Source organism: Tachypleus tridentatus, chromosome 9 (assembly GCF_004210375.1).
Source record: "Tachypleus tridentatus isolate NWPU-2018 chromosome 9, ASM421037v1, whole genome shotgun sequence".
In the NCBI taxonomy this organism is placed as follows: domain Eukaryota; kingdom Metazoa; phylum Arthropoda; class Merostomata; order Xiphosura; family Limulidae; genus Tachypleus; species Tachypleus tridentatus.
In genome coordinates this window covers 127,387,899-127,411,741 of record NC_134833.1, presented here as the reverse complement: position 1 = coordinate 127,411,741, position 23,843 = coordinate 127,387,899, and the positions used below count along the sequence as shown (strand labels likewise).

Sequence of the window (23,843 nt, the reverse complement as noted above, 5' to 3'; positions counted from 1 at the left end):
AGTTTGTGAGGCGTTATATTGACTGACAAAGGCCAGAGACTGACTCTTACTCTTTTGGTAACACCTGATGCTCAGTGACCAAATTAAAGATGCTTGGAAACAAAATTGTTAGCTACTTGTTTTTCAATGGAAAGTAATTTTTTTTTTTTTTTACTTTTATTGTACATATTGAACAAAAACAAGCCCAAACAAAAACCAAATCAAAGATGATTCACAAATCAAGAGGGTTCCCTGGAGAAAGGCTTTTAGGTTGGGTATAAAATGTACCCTGGGTTTTGGAGGTGAATGTAGAACAAACACAAATAAAACACACAAAAGTAGTGCCAAGTTGTTTAAATGACCTCAACAACTAAAAATACATATCAGAAACTATCAGTAACATTTTGTTAATTTTTATTTTGTATATTTATTTAATACATTCTTATATTTATCACAGTATATCTTATTAAGTTTCTTTGTTAAATATTGATTTTTGCAGTAATATTTGAAAATTAACAATGAATTATTGTAGTTTATTACAAATTGTACAAAATCAATAATTGTGAAGTAATAAAACACTTAACAGAATAGTATGGCACCTTACCTTTAAGAGGGCAAGCTGTATATTGCAAAGGAAAAATATTTAAGTTGACATCATTATCAATTATTTTAATATCTAAATAATGTGCCTGTACATAGGAAATGGAAGCATTTTAAATTTTTTATTCTACCAAGTAGTCAATAAAATCATTTATCTTCATTGTTTATACCAATTAAATCATCTATACAATTGTATTACAAATTTATATCTTTATTTCTATGATAATAAATTTATTGAAAATTGCATAAACCTGGACATTTTTTACTTAACTTAGAGATATAAAGATTTCTCATGTTAAAAACTGTCTTTGTGAAGGTTTGTTTGTGGAGTGCTATTAAGTTGATTTCTAGCATATACTGGTACCATATAGTAGCTCATTGCTAACTTCTTTCTATACATTTAATACACTTCATTGGTCACCATGACAGTTATTTTAAACTCTAAATTTGATTATGTTCATTCAAGCAGAATCCTTATGCCCTTGATACAAGTATATTAATGAATGATAATGACTTTCACCCTGGCTCATTCATTTGTCATCAGTGATCAGTGAAGCATTACCATAGCACTGAAATTATATTAAGTAATGGCATGGGAGAATTTGCCCCATAGAATGAAAAGAATGCCAAAATATTCTCTTGACCTAACACATTTGCATGGTGCTGAATTTTTATACAGATTAATTATGGAACAACAGTTGAAGTGTACATAACATTTCATGTTTCAGTAAAGTCATGTTTATATAGACTACTTGTGGAATAGCAGTTTAAGTGCACATGATCTTACGTTTATATAGGTTACTCATGGAAAGGGTGTATATATTGTTGCATGTACTAATAATACCATATATACAAATTACTCTTGAAACAGTAATTTAAGTACTAATATTACTCCATGTACTAGTCAAATCATTCAGAGAAGGAAAAATGTAATTTTTAAGAGTGAAACAGAGTTTACAAAAAATCTAAATTTCAAGGCAATTAAAAATAAGAGTAATTGGGTAGGGTATAGACAAGGAGTGATTTTTCATTACAACTATTTGTTTCCAACTTTCACAAAGTTTTACAAATAATTCATGCAATAAATTTCTACAACTTTGTTTTTCCAATATTTTGTTAGTCTTAAATTATTAAACCCATCTCAACTAATACTTTTTTATAACAAGATTAGAATTAAATGATAACACTGGGGAACACTTTTTCAGTAACTTTGAGTTGCATTGGATATTTTAACAGATTCTGAAGGAGTTTTAGGTGCTGATTTCAAATCTGAAATTAGTTTTTCTCTACAAGCTCTAGTTTGTATGCAATTTGGGGTTAATGAAATTGTACAAATGTGAACTTGCGTAAACCATGTATAAGCATTTTCACGTCCATTTTTTGAACAGCCACCTTGATAAGTTCCCTGACAACTTGGGGGCTGTGAGTGACGAACAAGGAGAACGATTCCACCAAGACCTAAAGGTCATGGAAGAAAGCTACCAAGGGCGCTGGGACAAAAGTATGATGGCTGACTACTGCTGGAGCATTAAACGAGATTGTCCAGATGAAGTGTACAAACGCAAAAGTTACAAACGCAAATACCTACCTGAATAAAATACACAAACAAATTGATAAGCTATTCCTATAATTTCCTATAATAACGAAACATTAAAAAATAAATAAAAATGTCAAATTGCATAAAATCTGTAGCTTGCAGACAAAAACTGACTTCAGATTTGAAATCAACACACTCATATTGACTATAGAAAGGTCTTTTTTTAAATGCAACAAAATGAGTGTTCCCCAGTGTAATTTATCTTGCATTGGTAAAAATATCTTAAAGCAATTCATGTTAGGTCTGTGTACTGTTGAGGGACAATGTTAAACACTAGTTTGTTCATGTATTTCAAATCTTTTAAATATTACTAAATTTAATCTTGTAAGTTAGTCAATTATATTTTTTCTCTTAAAAAATACAATATTTGTATTTTTTTTATGAAACAGGTGAATTGGTTCAGTTAATTTATTAGGCCTAATAGTCTTTGTGTGTATATGAATATACCCATTAATATTAATACTATATAATTAGGAGTTCCCAATTTTTTAAGCTTGAAACACACAAATATTTTAAGCACCCTGGTTGATGACCCCCACCTAATGAAGTACCTTACTATCATTGCAATATGATCTCTCAAAACTATCTCGAGCATAAACATTTTGTAGACATATTCACTGCAATAACTTATTACTGACAATATTGCAATGTTCAGTGTCAGAAAAGTTTTAAAGATAATATTTTAATCTGCTGAATTTCCTCTGAAACCATTTTTTGGACCCTGATTACTTTCTTTCCAGTGTAATATGCATTGAATTGTACTCGCAATATTCCACTCATCAAAGCTTTTGACTTAAGGTAAAAATTTAATTCAGTGGTGGCTTGGGATTGATACTGATGTTGCCAATTGATTTAAATATTTTTAATGAACAATAATTTTTATTTGATAAAACAGTCATTAAGTTTCAAGAGTACACAGAATTAGTGTCTTTACTTTGGTAACTGAGTGGTAGGTGGAATACATAACTGGTTTTCATAACTTTTTTTTCAGATCTGGGGATTACAGATACTTTTATCTTTAAGCTTTCTATTACCTTGTAACAGTTTCGAAACAACCATTATTATTCTTTTATACTAAACTCAGTATTTCTGTTGTTTTTTTCTACTTTATTGCTCCTCTGATTTTCTCCCTGGTGTTCAGCTTCCTTTTCTGCATGTGGAGCTCAGACTACTTCCTGTGATTATTGCTCTCTCAGTATCAGCAGTTATGTGCTACAGCAACTTTGTTATAATTCTTTCTGGTGGGGTCGGGAAGAATGGGTCAACTGTGGCTGTAAGTGATTCTGGATATTTTTATTAACACTGACAAGTGTTGAGTGAGTCAAACATAGCTAGAGATGTAAACAATTATGTAGAATGATACTGAAAAATAATTATGTGAAACAGTATATGAGTTGCTGAAATTCAAAGAATCCAAGAAAAACTGTTAAAATATTTTTAATATGGTATGTTATAAATCATGGAACTTTATACATACAAATCACTGACTCAATGTAAAGCATTTTCACAATCATTCGTAACTGAGAAAAAATTTCTAAGTCCTAGATGGGAATATGTGAAGTTTAATAGAATAATTTTTAAATATTAGTAATTAATATTTTGTTGATTTTTGCATTTTATTTTTAATATCAAAAGCTCTGATTTATAAAAGTACTCACTTTCATTTCTTTGTTTTGAATTATTTTTAGAAAAGGAATTTTTGGAAAGGCAGTTGAAATTAGTAAAAAAAAATATTTAAGATTACGAACTTTAAACATTATTTGATTTGTTATATAAACAGATGTCAGTTGTTAGCAAACATTGCACAGAAGTTTTTGACTTGGGTAATTCAGCTAAATTTGACTTGGGTGCTCAAAGGCAGTTTTAGCTTCACAGTGCTGTGCTTATTGATATCTTTTACCTTGTAACATTTTTTTTTGTGCTCTTTGAGATCTTTACTGCTTTTTTAGCATAATATAAAATGCACATTTTTTCTGCATTTATATATATATTATAAGCATTAATTTAGAGATGTTTAATCACCAAAAGTGTTTATCTGTTTCTTGCAATTTAACATTACAATTGAAAATACATTTTTTTCAAGGAATAATATAAATTCAGAACTTTTGAAATGTTTTGATTTGTCACCAACATATGTGATGAATGATGATTTGTATTATGTGAACACCAAAAAAAATTGCAGAAATCTTTGAAATTGGTTGAATAAAATACTGTTTATTTTAATAGTTTTTTCTGTTAAGCACAGTTATATAAAAAGTTATATATTTCTGTATACAGAAAATAAAACTTTTGACTCAATACCTCACTTCCTCACACAACAGCTATACTGCTCATGTATCTGCCCATGAGACTTGCATGCCATTAACTTGAGCTAATTCCTGTCTAAAATTCATGTTTAAAGTGAACTGCAGTGTGGCATAATGACACCATTAGACAGGAAGGCAACAGAACCTCTGTGCACAGTAAATCCTCTTGAGTACTTGTACTTGAGATAACTTCATTCTTTCCTCAGCATTGCCTTGAACAGAATGGGTAATTTTTTGAGTCAATGTCTTATCAAGATATGCAACCATTAACAAAATGTACATTTTTATTCCGACTTTGCTTTTGTTTAACATAAATTCTCGTGCAACAGTGATCTCTAATTTGTCTGTGAAAGGAGTTGAGTTATAAACAAAAGACCTATTTCTGGTTTCTAGAATCTCATTGACTGTTGAGTATGTTACAGCAATTTTATCACTTCCCTCATGCATACTGGCTTCTTCTGACTTGTGAACAACTAGAAATTCAACAAATTTAATTTGCTGTTTCCTGTATCTGAATTAGCTTTGAACAACACCTTAGTGTTCATGGAAAATTCTCAACTTTTCCAGTGTCTTTAGTGATATTTCTCAAGTATGTTTCTTTCTTTATCTTTAGCCTATATCTTTTGATTCTTTGTCTTTTACTTCATGAACCCATTTTCAGGATTACTTTGCTTTTCCTTTTTCACCTCATTTTTCTCCTAAATTTCAGTAATTCTTCCCTTTCTTTTCCAGATTTCCATTCTTTGGAATTTCTTGTTTGTGTGCAAATGTTATCACTTGTCTTCTCTTTACTTCTATATTTTTTGCATTTTGTCTTTTTCATCCTTCTCCTACACTCCCTGTATTCCCTCTACCTTTTCCCTAAAGTAGTCTATTCTCCCACAATTTTTTACTTTTTTACCTCTGCTAATTTTACTTTTTTAGTCTCTTGGGAGAGTAAATGTTCATTCTTTTCTATCTTTCACCACTGCTCATTCCATTCTAGATCAGCTTCTAGGTCCAGTTTGGACTGTTTAATGCTGCTTAACACAAACTTTTCCTACTTTTGTCCATTTCTAACCTAGAATTCCTCTTCATCCCCACTTAAGGTGGATTTCTGTATGTAGTGAGGGTACCTCCCAAAGAATGTTCTATATTTTCAGATTTTTTCCTCTGGGACCTACATATCCACCCACATGTTTGTCATGTGTGGCGACTTGTCAAGGGGAGTAGAGGATCCTGGTGGTTGAGAGGTCCAACTCTAACATAACATTTTGGCCTTGAATTCCTGTACGTGGGAAGCCTTTGGGTGGCCTTCCTTTATTCAAATAGTCCACTTGGGCTAGGGTCAACAGAGTACCAGTGTTGGACATTCTTAACAGGTGTTGTGGACATTGTGTCTGATGCAGATGTTTAGGTTTTGTGCTCATGAAACTGATGTTGCTGCATTGTCCTTGTTTGACATTGCAGTGCATTCACTCAGGGTTGCATGGTGGGTGGGGTCAGTGGACACTGAAATGTTCTTTCTTTATCATGCATTTCCCAAATAAAAATAGAAAATAAAATAATAAAAAAATATCACAGGTAAACAACCACATCTTGAAGATTCTGAACAGCAATCTTTAACTTCAACATCTATACCTCATTTTCTGATATTACATTCTTTAATAGACAAATCTTTAGGGTAAATGTTTCCTTTTTTTTTTTTTTACTCAAAAGGTGCTAGAGGGGCTTGCTGGCTCTCCTAAGACAGTCAGAAAGCTACCTTCTGGGTCTTGGTAGATATGTACACTCCAAAACATGGTGAACTCCTCTTGCATTCAAAGGCCATTGGGGATATAACCATTGAGGTTACTCTGCATGCAACTTTGAATTTATCAAAAGGAGTTATTGTAGAGAGGGATTTGAAAGACATCCTTGAATCAAAGATTCTCACTATTTTCTTCATCCAAGGAGTTTTTGCAGTGAGGTGAATCTCCATTTGCAAAGATGGAATTACGCTGCCAACTATTGTCCTAATTTTGATGTTTACATCACCATAATCACCTGCCTCCAACAAAGCAGGCTATCTAAATTGTAAGGTATGGTCGTATGTGCTTATTGCAGTGGGAAGGACCATTGTGCCTACGAGTGTGAAATGAAACCTCATTGTGTTAATTATAGTGTCTCTCACCCCTCTCACTTTCATTCTTCCCATAGGTTGGTAGAGGTAAAAAAGGTACAACATTTAAAAATGGTTCACAACATTTCTTACCTCAAGAAAGGCTCAAAAGTTACTGTTCACCATTCTATCATAGACATATGTTGCTGCATTCTGTTCTACTGCTGCAGTGGGAGTGCAGATAGATCTTTCTGCACCTCTAACAGAGTTGTTTTCCAACTATGTGAAGAATTTTTTGCCATTTGTAATTAAGAGAGTAAATGAGTCAATGTCTACTCCAGTCTCTGTACCAACCAATCCTTCCAGTGACTGCTTTGGTCCACTTCCTTTGGCCCCAGCTTCTGGTATATGGTCAGGCCCACCTTCTTCAACTTTGATGTTGAATGATTATTTATTTTTAACCTCAGTTACTGGACTTTACATCTACAGACAGATCTGCCTATTCAATCCAGGGCAGAATCCATGAAGGTCAAAAGACTTCTTTCTAACAAAGAAAAATGGTGTGGTTGTAAACTGAGAGGTTCTCCACCTAAAAAATGGCCACATTGATACAATGGAACTGTTAAGGTTCCTTTTAGAATATAAATGACATTAAGGATTTGATTGATTCTTAACCTGTGTGTTTCTCCTTACAGGAAATGTTTCTGAAACATGCTAGTGTAGTCACTTTTCAGCAGTTTTGCTTGTACAGAAATGAGAGGTTATGTGATGGATTAGTGTGGAGGGGTGGCACTTCTGATCAGTCAGCATGTGTCTTCCCTGTCTTTGCCACTCAATACACCCTTGGAGGCAGTAGCCACCCATGTTTCCTTGGGTTGTACCAACACTGTTTGTTCTTTCTGTGTGTCTTCTGGAGAGATCAATATCAACCAGATCTTGATGCTCTCATTGAACAGTTGTCATCTTTATTTTTAATCCTGCGGGATTTTAATAGACATAATCCCCTTTAGGATGGTGCTGATATTGATGGGAGGGGTTATTCTGTAGAGTGCATGCTCTCAGATCACAACCTTTTTCTTTTCAGTACTGTTTCTTATACTTATTTTCATGCACTTAATTGTTTACTGCTATTGATTTCTCTGTCTGCTCTCCTTCACTTTTATTTTCTGTGAGGGGTTGACAATGACCCACGAGGCAGTGATTGTTTTTCTATCATTCTCTGCTTCTTACACTGCTCTCTCAATTTTATCCCACTGTCATCTGTATGTCATCAATAGATGTCTGCATGGCTGCAGTGACTGACTGTATTATTCAGGCAGATGCTCAGTATATTCTTAAAACCTCAACATTTTTTCCATGGTATCTTCCACTATGGTGGAATTCTGTCTCCCACATGGCATGGGAGACTCAAAAGTGGACGTGGGATACCTTTCATGGATATCTCATACTTTCAAATTGGATTGCTTTTCAGTGGGCCTATGCACATGCTCAGCAGGTAAGACGTCAAAGCCAGAAGCAATCTTGGATTAAGTTCACAGCCAGCATATCCTCTACAACTAGTTCAACAAAAGTCATATGGAACAAGGTTCAAAAGTTTAGTTGGCAGTATATTTCTGCCCCTCTTTTGATCTTGCACTCAGATGGCCAGGAAGTTGCTGATACTCTCAGCAAAAGCTTTTCTCATGTGTCTAGCACTTCTTATTCATCCCCCACCTTTTTAGCCATTGAGATTTGAGAAGAACAATTGCCTCTTCACTTTTGAGCTGATTGTCTGTATGACTATAACCTGCCCTTTACATTGGTGGAACTTGAGCTTGCTCTCTGTTGGTCTGACAGTTCATCAGTTAGACCTGATGATATTCACTATGAGACGTTGCACCATTTCTTTCCTGCCTCTTGCTATTATTGTGGTTATTTTTAACTGAATCTGGCAGGAGAATGCTTTTCCTGATGCTAGACACCAGGCTGTTGTCCTCCCTTTTTTCTTAGCCTGGGAAAGATCTCAAGATTCCTTCAGACTACCATCCAACTGCTTTGATTAGCTGTCCCTGTAAGATCTTAGAAAGGATAGCTAATGCTTGTCTTGTTTGGTTCTTCAAATCAATCAACCTCCTCTCACCCATCCAGTGTGGGTTCCAATGCCAGCGATCCACTGTTGTGGACCACTTGATTTGATGTGAAATATCAATCAGGGAAGCCTTTCTCAAGTGTCTTATTATTGTACTTTTTTATTTTGAGAAGGCTTATGATACTACATGGAAGTATAACATTCTGTGAGACCTCCACTCGTGTGGATTGTGTGGCCATTTGCCCATTTTTATTGAACATATTTTAATGAACCAGCAATTTCAAGTCTACCTGGGTTCGTAACTTTCCAATTTTTTCCTACAGGAACTGGAAGTCCCACAGGACTATTGTCTCGAGTGTCACACTTTGAATTATAAAGATTAATGCCATCACTGAACAACTCCCTTCTACAGTTGTAAATGGACCCTGTTAATAATTTCTACATCTCAGGTCAGTCATTGAGCATGAGGTTTATTGAACGGCACCTACAGTCTGCCTTCAATCATTTACTGAAGTGGATCACAGCAAAAGATTTTACCTTTTCTGTCTCTTAAAACTATATGCATGCACTTTAACCACCAATGGGATATTCACCCCAATCACGAGCTCAATCTCTTGTACTTCCTGTGGTCTCTGAGGCAAAGGTACTTATTGGCACTTATGTTTCATTGTAAACTGGCTTTCATTCAATACATCAAGTAGCTACGTATCAAGTGTACAAGGACAATGAATATTCTCCATAATCCCGTCTTCCACCTCTTGAGGAGTGGATCAAAGTTCTGCATTGAAGATCTATTGGACCCTCATTTGATCAAAACTGCACTGTGGATCTCTGGTCTATGATTCTGCCAGGGCCTCAGCCTTAAAGATGTTGGACCCTGTTCACCACCAGGGGCTTTGGCTGTTCAAGGAGGCTTTCTGCACTTTCTCAGAGTTGGTATGCTGCTTTTCATGAACCTCCTCTATGCCTTTGCCTTTTGCAGCTGTCTTTATTGTTACAACAAAACTTTGATCCTTACCAAGCATTCCACCTGGGGTTGTTTTCCTTCGTCAATGGGCCATGCTTTTTTAGAATAGACAGTCTCCCATTGTTTGTTTTGGCCTTCATATCCAGGTGCAGCTAGCTGAATGGTTTTAACCTTGGGCAACGGCATTGTCTCCACTAGTCATCTCATCCAACCATGGCTTATTACTATCCCTAAATGTGACCTTTCTTTGAATTATCTGAGAAAGGGAGGATACAGGATACTCCTGATTAGAAGTGCCATCTTCTATTTGCTGAACGAACATCTTTCAAACCATCCTTCCATTTCCATTTATACAGATTGTTCTAAATCAGGTGGCTCTTTGGGCTCTGCCATAGTATGTTGTTGTTCAGTGATTGCACACAGGATTCCCCTTAGAGTTTGTGTTCACTGTAAAATCGTATGCCATTTCTCTTGCTCTGGATCATGTAGAAGCTATGCAATACATGAATTGTACTATTTATATAGACTCGCTTAGATCTTTACTGGCCCTGGAATCACTTCACATTGGTTGTCACCCTATTCTCATTGATATTCAAAACCAACTGGTCTATTTCTCTTTATCATTAATTTCTGTACAGTTCTTCTAGATACTTGGCCATGTTGGTATTCGCAGGAACAAGCTCGTGAACACCACAGTAAGTCTGTCTGCTTTGGTACTATCACGACTGTGCCTGTCTCATACATGCACTAAGGTCCTATATTCAAGGCTCAGCTCTATGCCATTTGGCAGTGAACTTGGAGTGAGCAATGTGATAACAAGCTTTTCCAGATCAAACCTTCTGTTGCTCTTTGGCTGTTTTGCTTCTGTAAAGATTGAAAAGAAGACGTTGTCCTGGCTAGGCTACGCATTGGTCACAGGTTTTTGACTCATTGTTTTATTTTATCTGGGAGTGATGCACCAGTATGTGGTCTGTGAGACACAATAGTCACAATAGTCCACGCTTTACTGTCTTGTTGCTGTTACAACTGTGAACGACAGTACCATTTCAGATATGTTTTTATCGTGGGTTCACTCCTGACATTGGACAATGTTATTGACAATGGTGACACTGTCCACCTCATTTGTGCTTTTAAATTTTTAAGGGCCATTGGCTTTTTTAATTCTGTTTAAGTTTTTAATTTAAAAATTGGCCTTTGTTTTAACGTAATTTTTTTTCACATATTTTAATATTTTTATTTAAACTTTTTTACCTGTTTGCTGCAAATAGCCTAGTTGTTTTGAGCCAGTAAACACCAACCATCCAACTCTCTTCATCCAGGGATTTCTTATCTTCTACCCTCACAGAGTGGGTCTATTAGCTGCTTCAGTTGATATATTCTTCTCTGAATGTTCATCCTTGTAGTCTTTTTCACATTTTGTTACATCTGTCATTTCCTTTCTCACTCTCTTGCTTTTCAGTTTGCCAGTCCTTCGATGTGATCCTTCAGGTAGACAGGTGTTCAACTCCTCATGCCTCCTCTCAGTCTCTCTGTTGTTTAGTTGATTCAGTTCTTTAGAGATTGGTATATTTCTTCCCCTCCTTTGTCTAATAGGATCACAGGAATTGGCTAGTCTTGCCTCCACTGTTTGCTTATTTCCTTAAACCTGTATTAAGTCTGGGGTAATGAAAAGTATTCAGTCCATTTAGCCTGACCCGACTGTTGAGGTGGGTGATCTGCAAGATCATTACAAAATTTACTCAATTGCCTGATTCAGAACATACCATTACATAGACTACCATGGTAAAGCTGGTCACCAATTACACTGTCTCCAGTAAAAGACCTTTCCAGCAGGCATCCAATGAGGCTCCAGGTACTTCTTCAAATGTTTCCCATGTAAATTTCTCTAAAATAGAGAAACATGAAAGACTTGCAACTTACGAGGATGATGTACTTTGAGTTACTAATTGTTTGGACTCGACATAATATGGGAAAAAGTAGGGTGCTGGTGACATTGTCACCTCTCAGACTGCTAGTGTGCTCTCTTGCAGTCTGAATCTGTCCAGTTGAGATGAGATGAGCATATTTTGTATGGTGCAATCATGTCCTAATAAACTTCAATTATTGTGCAAGTGCTCAAATGTTCATGTTCTTATTCTGCCCATCTCTTTGTAAATTAGATGTTATTTGCCTTTTCACTTCTTTACATTCTGTGTGAAGATTAACTCCTGCTCAAGACAAGATGAATCTTCCATGAGTATGCCTCTATGTTGTCAGTGCCATCAGGTATCACATTATATGGGTTTTTTCTTTAAGGCTTTCAGGAGGGAACTCTTATAAGATAAAGTTTGCATTGGTCCCTACACCATCTCAGTGTGGGTTTCTAGCTATTCTGTGTTAAGAGGTGAGGTATCATCTCAGAAGTTAACATTTTCCAAATCTGAAAATGTATTTCCAGTGGATACTCACCATCATACATGTTCCCACCCAACTTCCCAATTTGTGGTCCACTTTCGTTTTGCCTTATTTAAGAATGAAGTTATTTCAAGTACAAGTGATTAAGGAAAATTACTGTGCATGGAGGTTAAGTCACTTCTCTGTTGGTGGTGGACCATTGTTATATGATGATATTATGTACCAGCACAGTTCGTATTAAACACATAAATTTTAGGTGAGATTTAACTCGAGTAATATGCAAATCTCGTAGGTAGTTGTGATAGGGATGTAGGTGTTTTATGTGTAGAAGTGAGTATCTTTTGAAAATACATTTTCAGATTAGGAAAATTTTAACATTGGAACAAAGCTGTAATGCTAGAATCAAAACAAAAGTCTTGGTACAGTAAAGTCACTTAACTTATTGATCAGTTGATACATTGTAATTAATGTAGAAAAAATAATGAAAAGATAATGTTACTGAAACAGTTTAGCTAAATATAATTAAAACTAAAACAAACTTTATTTGGTGTGGTACGGGTATTAGTCAGCAGAGAACTTGAAACATTGAAATATTATAAAATACATCTACATTTAACTGTTCAGTGGTTTGCAAGATAAAATATTTCTGTTCATATTGAATTTAAATATATATATAGTTATTAGGCAGGAATTAAATGTTCACTTTTTAACATGCACTTTTTATCTCAAAGGGCACAAGTGTTTTGTCCCCTTTTATCCCTATGGGATTTGTGGTTATACCAGCCTTTATCATATATCAGAAATCAACCACAGGTATATATGAACACCATCCTTGTCTCTACATCCTGGCATTTGGAATGGTAGCAGCAAAAGTCACTAATCGCTTAGTGGTGAGTATCTTCAACATAACAGTAATGTAACCTACCCTTGAGAATAGAAAAAATGTAAGCCCACCTTTAGTTTTCAAGAAATCATTGATTCCCCTTCTTAACATTTTGGCCTCTATAATAATAGAGTAATTATTTATTACTGATAATAACCAATGAAAATCCATTCCACAAATCAGTCACCTTGTGAGAAAATAAAACTTTTTAAATGGATCCTGTTCTGTATTTTCTACTTCTCTTTTTCATTGTATTATCATCGATGGCTAGTGTGCTTTAACTGTGAAACACAAAATCATCATTATAGCTAATTTCCTCAAAAACAAACTCTGAACTTTAGGGATGTAGGTTCATTTTAAATGTTATTAAAACTCTAATAGCTGATCAGACAAGAGTAGTGGGATTATCACTAGTTACGTTACCTTTGATCTCTTAGTTAGATGGCTATAAGCAGATAACTGTTATGTAAGTTTGTGCAAAAGTTTTGACCCAAAGCAAAGAATGAAAATCACATATCTGTATATTATTACTCTGTTTTTAAGATTGACCCATAGAAAGGTTTGTTTGTTGGTAATTTTGAAAAACTTCAGTATTAAAAGGTAAATAAATTTTTGTTAAATGAACAAAAATGAGTAATTCAGTTCCATCTTATCTGGTAATTACTGGTGTCATATCTTTATTTCTATTCACAAGTTGTTTTACTTATTCTCAGTTATGTAAATCCAGACATATTTAAGGATATCATACACAGTAAATTTTAAGTAGTTTTTCAAAATGCATGTTAAATGTGTTTCTTATTCTTTGTTATATGTTTAATGATACTTTATTTAAGGATCATTAACTTGACGAACCATTTAATAACTTACTGTTCTGAACAAATTCAGATTTGATGAGGCTGAGGAATTTGAAGTATTTGGGTGTTTTAGAACTTATTGCTGTTGGAGATCTTTAATGCATTTTGCACTTGCAATTAATTCTCCAAATGAGTGCTGTTAAATGAAAGAATGCTTAATAGTAATGACAAATTGCTTTTCTTCTGTAGATTGCTCATATGAGTAAGAGCGAAATGGATTATTTTGATTCAGTATTAGTTGGTCCTGGTATGCTGTTTCTGAACCAGTATTTCAACACTTTCTTCAGAGAGTACATTGTACTATGGCTATGTCTGGTAAGTAATTACATGTAAACCAGTTTTTAAACAGGGTTTTTGGACTGTTTTCTGGACCTTTTCCAAATTGAGAAAATCATGATAAGTATGCTCAGAATTGAAAAAATAATGTAGCATATAAACTAATGCAGGCTCCTGGATGCCATGTATTGGTAAGGTAAAAGAAAGAGCTTTATATATATAATTTAGCTGGTGGAAATGGACTATGAAGAAATGCTTATTAATCCTGAAGTGATAGGTTTTAGTCACTTGTAATTTTAGTATGAGTCTATACATTGGATGAAGCAGCTATTCTGAATAATATAATAATAATGGGAGTTTGAATTGTCTCCATCTCCTGAAACTGTTAACATAGAGCTTATAATTAGCTTTATGATACAGAACTTAAAATTACATTGCTAACAGAGTTAACATCATACTTATTCAAAAAAACAACAAACAAATGCCTAATGAATTGAAATTTCACACACCAGATTTATGATATAACTAGAATAACTGGAAGAAGTTAGTTTTTATGTAATGACATGATTTATTCCTTTAACATTTCTATATCTTTGAGGGTAATTTTTTTACTTTACACTAGGTATATTCCACGTCCGACCTACTACATTATTGCACAATTGTCTGCAGTCAGATTTGCAATCACATGAATATCCAAATGTTCCGAATCACTCCAAACCTGAACTCCAGTCCAGCACGCTCAATTGTATCACCTACTCAGAAAGGTAGCAGTGTAACTTCTCTTAACGGAAGTGGCAGAAAAAAATAGCTTATCAGTTCACTCACGTTTTACCACTCATTTTCATCATTTCAGTTGAATAATTAATGTTTCACCAAAGGAGCTATTTTTATTGTACAAGACATTTTTTTAAGATTTTAAACTTGATATTGGAATGTTGATAATGTCAGTGATTCATAAAACAGTTCTGTTCATCATAGAGCTAGAGTAGAAAGATTAATAGATGTATTAAAAAGTAGAATACGGTACACATTATGTAGCTTAATTAGAGAGACAAAGGAATATTAATATAATTGTTTTATTTGAGTCATGACATGATAATATTTTTACTGTAACAATGCATTATTTCAAACTTTAAAAAAGTTTTTTAGTGTATTGTAAAGTCCAGAGAATTAAACAGGTACTTGTTAAAAGTTCCAATTTTGAGTTGATTTGTTTTAGTCCATAGGGTTAGTTTAGACTAAGTATTTGTTATGCTTCTTGTTAGATAACTTGTTGTATGTTTGGTTATCAGTAGTTTGTTGTGACACCGAACCATGAACTATTACATACAGAAATTTAAAAGTGTTTTGTTTTCATTACAGCACTTAGAATTTGGTCATTTTGTGTAGTAGTAACATTTTCTAGTTGAGAACTTGAATTAGATTTGTATTTATTAATAATTTTGTTTTGCTGGAGCAAAGCTCACTCTGATGTTTTCTGACATATAGTTTGGTGCAGTTTTATTTTGATGTATTATTGCAACCTTTGAAATGATTTTTTAGAAAATTTGTTATGACAAAAGGTTAATAATTGGACAAAACAATGATTTACAAATTTTGATGTAAGTATCCCAGGAAATAGTACTTGGACTTGAAACTAGACAAGATATGTATTGTTTATATTCAAATTGTAAAGTAGTTGGTACTAAATAGATGATTTATTATGTATTTATAAATAGTGTTAGATTGTATTGTTTTTGATGAGAAACTTAGAATTCCCTTGCTGTTAAAACCTATACTTTGGTTCCTATATTTTTAAAATAAATTCCATACAACACATTTACATTTCTGTTCAGGCCAAGTATGGCTCTAGTAGTTTAAAAGCCAGACTGTAAATTCAAATGACCATGGTTTGTATTACGTTACCACAAAATGGATTCTGCATGTTATGGCTGTGGCTATTACATGCATTAAAGTAATCCCTTTATTTACTTACAGTAGTCCAAGAGTTAGTGGTGGGTTTAGCTGATTAGCTGCCTTCCCTCTAGTCTGTCACTTCAAAATTAGGGACGGTTATTACAGTATACTTTTTTGTAGACTTTGTACAAATATCAAAAACAAATAAAAAAAATTTCTAAATTGATGTACCACTCATTTAAAAGACAACAAACAGATATGTCACATCCAGAACAGTTGTATATGACAGTAAACTTAAGTTATTAATGTATAGACAGTTGTTCCTTCTGTAAAATATGACATTAAACAGACCTACTCATGCTTACATGTTAAAAAATATTGAAATGGACTTTCTGAAGTTGTGATTGGTTTTGAAAGAAATCATTATTAATCTTTTTAAATTATATATAATGTTAACTGAAAAGTGAAGTTATACATTTATTGGTTTTATTATGCTACAAAGTTTACCACCAGTTTCTGATTTCTTTTCTTCTATAGCCTTCTACACGTAGATTGTGTGTAGGATTTCTTACTCAGTGGGTGTACTTCAACTTATCAATAGTTCAAGTTTTTATTTTCCAGAAATATTTTTCTTACTTTTTAAAGCACATGTAGTAATATTATACAAGTTTCCAAAACCCAAAAGAAAACCTAACGTTTTGTCTTTATTTGACAAGTATCAACCTTTATTTCAGATTCTGCAGTGTTAAGATGAGTTATAAGCACATTATTTTCCCTGCATTTTTCACAACATAACATGAAATGTACATAAGACTGCTTGTACAGAAAAGCTTGAAGTCTCTTGTTGTGTTAAGCTGTGAAGCTTTTCTGATAAACTTGTTTAGTATCGTTGTTGTTACTGTGGTGTCATAAAAGACTGTGGTTATTGAAGTGTATTTTGTACTTAGATCATGGATGTATTTGTAATACACTTTGTAAAGATTAAGATTTGATGAATAGACAATATTGTTGTTTGTTTTTACTAGTATAATAGATTTGTACAAGTTTGGATATAGTGGTATGCTTAAAATTAACCAGTTGTGTAAGTTAATTTAGCCATTAAGTGAAAATGTTCTTGAGATTCAGTTTTTGTTTTCTGATCTTAGTTTATGTTAGTTACAACAGTTTTATGAATAATTAGTTATTCTGTTTAAAGTTTACTGTTCGGCTTCAACTGACATTGTAACATTTAAGGTTGTGGGATACTGTTTCATAAAGGTGCTAAGTTTTTGCTTATAACAGTATTTTCATTGTAACAGGAGTGTTGTGACCTGAAACACAATACTTAAATATAGGTTTTGAATTTATGTAAAAAACTGTGCAATCTTCCTTGTCCTTTTAATGAACTCCAAAGTTAAGTCCTTTTGTATTTTGTTTGAATAATATCTGTCAAATTACTACCTCTGATTGTTTTTTGTAATGTTTGTTAGTATTGGTGGACATTTCCGAATTATGGATGTCTGTTATCAGGGCATCGTTGAAGACGTGTTAATCCAAACTGTCCATATCCTACTTTGATTGAAATTACAAAATTGCAGACTAAGCGTTTGCATTTTAATTATTCATTAAAGCGTAAAAAGACTTATTGAAAAATCTGAGTTATGTTATTAATATATCCTTCTGTATTAGTAAGATACAGTTGTATTTCAAGTCGAATGTAAAATCAAGCAGTGAGAAACACCTGAAATGGTATACCTTCTTCATACTGAAGTTTTCAGGTTTATTATGACAGGGCAGTTTAATGCTGACCAATTTGTTATAGGGTGTGCTGGACCAAATTCTATCACCAACATACGTAATTTGTAATAATTCTATTAATACTAATAAAAAGTAAACATGGTTAGATAATTTCTGTAGAAAATATAATTTGATAAAAATTTTCTTATTTGCATTGTGGCATCTGAAACCATGTTGAGATACAGTGAAAAGGAGTGAAGTGAATTTTGGATATGGTTTCAGTTCTACAGGGTTGTTATAACTATCAGTTTTGATAAACAGCTTGTATATCAGATCTCATTCCATATTATGTTTGAAGTACAGTTTATGGGGATAACATTTGTTCAATCCTTGACTGTATTGCAGGCATATCTTCCTTAATAGTCTTCTTGTATGTGAATGTTTTTTTATGAGTTACATTTATCTTTGTTATTGAAGGTTTTCTAATGGAAAATTGTTCTGTTATGTGGTGTGAGAACAGAATGAAAAGGAATAATTACTTTGGGCAAAATTTGTTGCTTATGTTTTATATTTTTTCAAGAAGAACATGTCTTCTGTAAGAGTAAAGTAAGTTTCATTACAGTCTTATTTCCTGCAGTCAAATTAAGTTCAAATAATTAAAATAAATTCTGTTTAATATAACTTTATATTGTCTCAGTCCTTCTAAAATACAAAATATTACATCTTTCAGTTTAAAACCTGTTTAAACCTAGCAAAGTATTAAGAAATAATCCTCTTTATAGTTTCTCTATTTATTGTATGCATTACAATATAACATAATTAAAGTTGTAGTAGGTATTATTTAAGTTTTGTTTTTAAAAATAAATGAAAATATTCTGTTATCAAATATTACAAAATATCCTAATTTTTTGAGCTGATTTTAATAACACTTACATGGATATTTGTGTTTTCTTAGATTGTTATTGTGGTAATATAATATTATGTTAATAACAAGTATGACATTTTCAAATATTAGCAATAAAGATAATGCTTTTTCAACTGTGAGAGAGGTACAAGTGTTTGTATAATAAAACTCAGGTTAAGCAACCACTAAAGTGAGAATCGTTATTTTGTGAATGTGCTTAGATATGTAAGACCTGTACTTTTCTGTTCCTTTGTGAGATTTCATTATTTTTTTAAAATTGTTTACTTTTGAGTGGTTACACAATGCAATTTTTTGTAGTCTGTTATTTCACAACAGGTGTTAAAATGATAATATGAAAGTCTCTCTCAAAATTTTTGAAAATCTTTAGTTTTAGCATAATATGTTAAGTTTTGGATTGTTTCAGCTTGAAACTTCTATTTTTATCACATTATGTCTTAAACATTTATGGTTATGAGTGGCTTGATTAAATTTTTTAAGTATGTTGAAATATTTAAGGTACATATGATGTATTACTTTAAGTTTTTTGTTGTTGTTTCTGAGGGATAAACCCATACTCACATGTGGTTTGTTCTTTTAATGTACGATGTACTTGAACATGTTAGAATACAATAAATGATATGTTGGCTTTAATGTCTAGTGTTTTCATATGGGACTTAGTGTTTGAAAGAAAACAGACATGTTTGTAAAAGAAAAAAAAAAAAAAAACCATGTGTCACTGAGAACTCATAATAATTAAATTTTATATACATTGTTTACATTCTTGTTTAGCTATATAATGAATTTCTTTTGGTTTTTCAATCACAGGGTCTGATGTAGTAAAATGACCAAACAAATTTCTTGTCTTTATACATACATTAATCCACCTTTGTGCATACATGCTGCTTTTAAACAGAACCATTAAAAGATCCATTGAACACAATTTGGATATTGTAAAAACATTCCTATGACAAACTGTTACTGATATAAAGTGCAACAATACTTGCATAAATATCTTTTGAGACACTAGACAGTGCAGTGGCTGAATCGGGAATGTCTTCTTTGCAATTAATTTCTTCACCTCTATAGGTTTTTTTTTCCCTGTGGAATGTATTTGTGTATGTTTCTTTATCTTATCAATTATTCTTTACCAGTTTTTATTAGTAACAACTTCCCAGTTAATGTCAGCAGTAACATTTTTATGAATCAACATGAACTTGAATCCTACTGCTGTTAAAGAGGAATGTTAAGACTGAACAATAATGTTGAAGTTGATCCATCGTTACTGAACAGTAATGTTGAAGTTGATCCATCGTTACTGAACAGTTTTGTTGAAGTTGATCCATCGTTACTGAACAGTAGTGTTGAAGTTGATCCATCGTTACTGAACAGTAATGTTGAAGTTGATCCATCGTTACTGAACAGTAATGTTGAAGTTGATCCATCGTTACTGAACAGTAATGTTGAAGTTGATCCATCGTTACTGAACAGTAATGTTGAGGTTGATCCATCGTTACTGAACAGTAATGTTGAGGTTGATCCATCGTTACTGAACAGTAATGTTGAGGTTGATCCATCGTTACTGAACAGTAATGTTGAGGTTGATCCATCGTTACTGAACAGTAATGTTGAGGTTGATCCATCGTTACTGAACAGTAATGTTGAAGTTGATCCATCGTTACTGAACAGTAATGTTGAAGTTGATCCATCGTTACTGAACAGTAATGTTGAAGTTGATCCATCGTTACTGAACAGTAATGTTGAAGTTGATCCATCGTTACTGAACAGTTTTGTTGAAGTTGATCCATCGTTACTGAACAGTTTTGTTGAAGTTGATCCATCATTACTGAACAATAATGTTGAAGTTGATCCATTGTTACTGAAGAGAAATGATGGAATTTAAAATTACTTCTGTGGAGGAATGTTGAGGCCAACACTACTGAAGCTAAACTCATTGTTGGTGAAGAAAAGTAAGAGTAATTGTTGAAGAATAATGAACTCTTTATTAATAATAATAAAAAACACATGGTGAAAGGGAACCTATTATCAGTGAAGGATAAACAGGAAGATGAATGACAGAGCTAATGTATTATTATTGAGTTGTTTTTTCTCATATGAAAGAGTGAACACTTCTGTAGTGTGGTTTTCACTTTTTAAAACTTTTAATGACACTCACTTTTTGTAAATGTGAAACTTAAGCAATTTAAAAAAATCTTCATAGAAGTACTTTTTCTTCAATGGTAAAAAATCTATAATATATTGGGTTGAGGAATAATTCGTGAGCGTTTTTTCAAGTTAAAAAAATATATTCATAAATGAAACGCTTTCACAAAATATTTCATGTCATTTGGTAGATAATTTTTTGCTCTAATAGATGGTGTGTTTGATTTTCATGTCTTTAATTTTTGCTTTCATTTTCAGTTCATTAAATGGAATGTCAAGTGGACAAAATCAAGCATTTTCGACACCATCTGCTTTTCGCATTTAATTTCTTGCAATTTCGTTTACAACAATGCATACTATATACCTAGGTATTACATGAAATAAAGTATCATAATAAATGTTTTGGGTGTAATGTGTTCATGCATTGAAGTATTGTATAGTCTTGCATGTAATGCTTGAATGAAATTATTTAAAAATGCTCACAAATTATTCCTCAACCTAATATTAAAGGCAAAATATTTCAGAAACAAGTAGCCTGCTTGATACAAGGTATGAATGAAACACCCAGGCTTCTGTTTTCTTGTTAACACCTTATAAGAAAGGTAGCAAAAGAATATTATTTAGTGTTTTTTTTTTCCATTCTCATTTATTAATGTTCCTGACCAATAATGTTATCAGCTCTGCACAGCTGACTATGGTCACATTCTGTGACAGAATAATAATGATCAGATCTCTCAACAGAGAAAAAGTTCTAGAAGAACTTCAGTGTTTTTATATTTGAAGATGGTAATTTTTATACCTTATTACAAGTATATGTATACTATCATAATTATGAATGTCTGTGTATCAACTACCATTTCATTTGTTTTTAATATCTACATCCATTCTTAATATCAAGACCAGCTCTTAAAAATATTTATTTTGTCTTCTCTAATAGCTATTTCTGACTCTGTTCCTTGAAAAAAAAAACAATATCTAAGCATACTTTAATGAGTCTTTATAATGAATGTTTTTAAAATGTTTTCAAATAACATCAAAACTGTAATTCTTATTGAGAAATATTTTATACCCTATTTGATTAACTTGATAAGGCAATTTCTGGGTAACGTTTACTTTTTTTTTTTTATAATTATTGAATATTCTACAGATTTTGGAACTAATTTGACTGACATTTAGTTTTCTTACTCTGAGTGGCTGTTTGGTGGGGTGTGTTTTCAAAGATTATGTGATGAACTTTCCAATCTTCTACACTTTGAATCATTAAATATTCTATGTCTCTGATTACTCATTTTTGTCTTTTGTTTCTCCCTTGGATCCTCAGAAGAAGCTGAATCACACCCTTTAATTGCAAATGAGCAGGTTCCACCCCATGAGCAGCCATTCAGCGATAGTCCCACTTATACAGAAGACAGGCCTTCCACCCCTACTGACACTCCTACACAGAGTATGACCACATTATAGAAGACTACAATCCAAGCTTAGTATGTGTGGAGACATTGTGTCAACCAATTTTTATACGTAGGCTCTACCTATATTTATTTCTCCAGAAGTAATACGTCAAAATCTTTAACCATAAAGTATGGGACAAAGTAATCTTAATTTTCATAAAAAGTTTTACTTAATTTTACTTCCAAATATCATTCTAACTATTTTTATAGTATCAGAAGACCAAAGGTATTTTTTTGTTATTGTTTATGAACATAATTAGTAATGTTAAAACTAGAGAACTGACAAAATAAATATAGCTCTTCTGTACCATAAATATTTTTGCATTTGATGTAATTAAAAAGTAAAATTTATTCTGACCAAGGACAAATTGTGTGGATGTCATTCATTTTGTTGGTTATATGTATATTAATTAAGTAGAATGCAAATGTTTCATAATTATAAAAACGTGGACAAAACTAAAAATTAACACTGTTTGATGAATATTTAAGAGAAATTTTTTGTTAATAAATTAGTTCAGAAAAGTAAACTTGCTTAGCCTGTAATCTTGGACTTCAAAAAATATATGAGAAAAAGATATTTGATTGTGAAATTTACTCTTATTCAAATGTATATATTTGAGTTGTTTTGTATCAAGACTAAAGTTAAAAAATAACATTTTTTAAATTTGTTTCCTTTTTAAGTTGTTTATACCTTTTTTTTACAAATAATTTTTTGTACTAAGATGTTAAATTTCCACTTCATGAATATTTCTTGTAGAATGTACAATTTAGGATTTTAATAGATCAATAAATTAGTATTTTTGTTAAAATTCTACATATGAGATACAGTCCCTTCTCAATATACTAATGTCAAGATTTACAGAAAATAAAATATCTAAGTTTTATGTAAGACTTGGTTTTCTTTACTCACTAAAAATAAATAGTTGACATTTTGTTACAAAAAAATGCAAGTTCAACATAGTTAGCTGTAAGACTTAGTTCCTAAAATTTTGAAAATACTTTTTTAATAAGAAATTCCTATTTGATTTTAGAAGTAGTATTGGTGAAACATCTACCTAATTGTTACAGTATTTCACTGTGAACATTAGTTTTGGTAAGAATGTAAATGGCATTATTAGTAGTAAGTTCATGTACACATGCTTGTTTCAGATATAAAATTTTCAAAGAACATAAAAAGAAAGACAGTAACGTTTAACTGATAATTAAATATATCAGTACATGTAACTTTAATTCAATGTATCTTTGCAGGTTTGTTCATGATAACTGAGAATAAAAAGAAAATTATGTGAAGCCAGTTGTAACAGAGCTTTGTCACTCAGTTTACTGCTTCAAATATCTTGAAAAGTAGTAAATGTGCATTAATTAAGATAGTACAATACAGTGTTTTGAAAGTTATTTAATAATCTGTGCTTGGGGTGCTCAAAATACATGGAAAGTGTGTTTTGGCTTAAAACTGGACAAAATATGATAGTTTAAAATATATAACTTCTGAGGAAGTGCATTTGCTCTTGTATATTTGGCTTCAGAAGTAGTTAGACACCTTGATTTTAATATGCTTGGTCTCAGGTTATGTGGAAAAACCTTTCCAACAATGTGAAATTTACTCTGACCAAGGACAAAATTATGTGGATGTCATTCATTTTGTTGCTTATATGTATATTAATTAAATAACTAGAATGCAAATGCTTCATAATTATAAAAAGTGAACAAAACTA

General features: G+C 32.4%; 1 protein-coding gene across 1 annotated transcript in view; it reads left to right on the top strand.

The window, feature by feature from the left end:
- LOC143226327 (cholinephosphotransferase 1-like) overlaps positions 1-23,017 on the top strand; it is a 45,388-nt gene extending 22,371 nt beyond the window's left edge. Inside the window, 5 exon segments of the mRNA XM_076457145.1 lie at positions 3,318-3,449; positions 12,723-12,881; positions 13,918-14,043; positions 14,627-14,768; positions 22,002-23,017. Coding sequence (XP_076313260.1) covers positions 3,318-3,449; positions 12,723-12,881; positions 13,918-14,043; positions 14,627-14,768; positions 22,002-22,141 — 699 coding nt within the window. The 3' untranslated portion in view covers positions 22,142-23,017.
- The last annotated feature ends 826 nt before the right edge of the window (positions 23,018-23,843 follow it).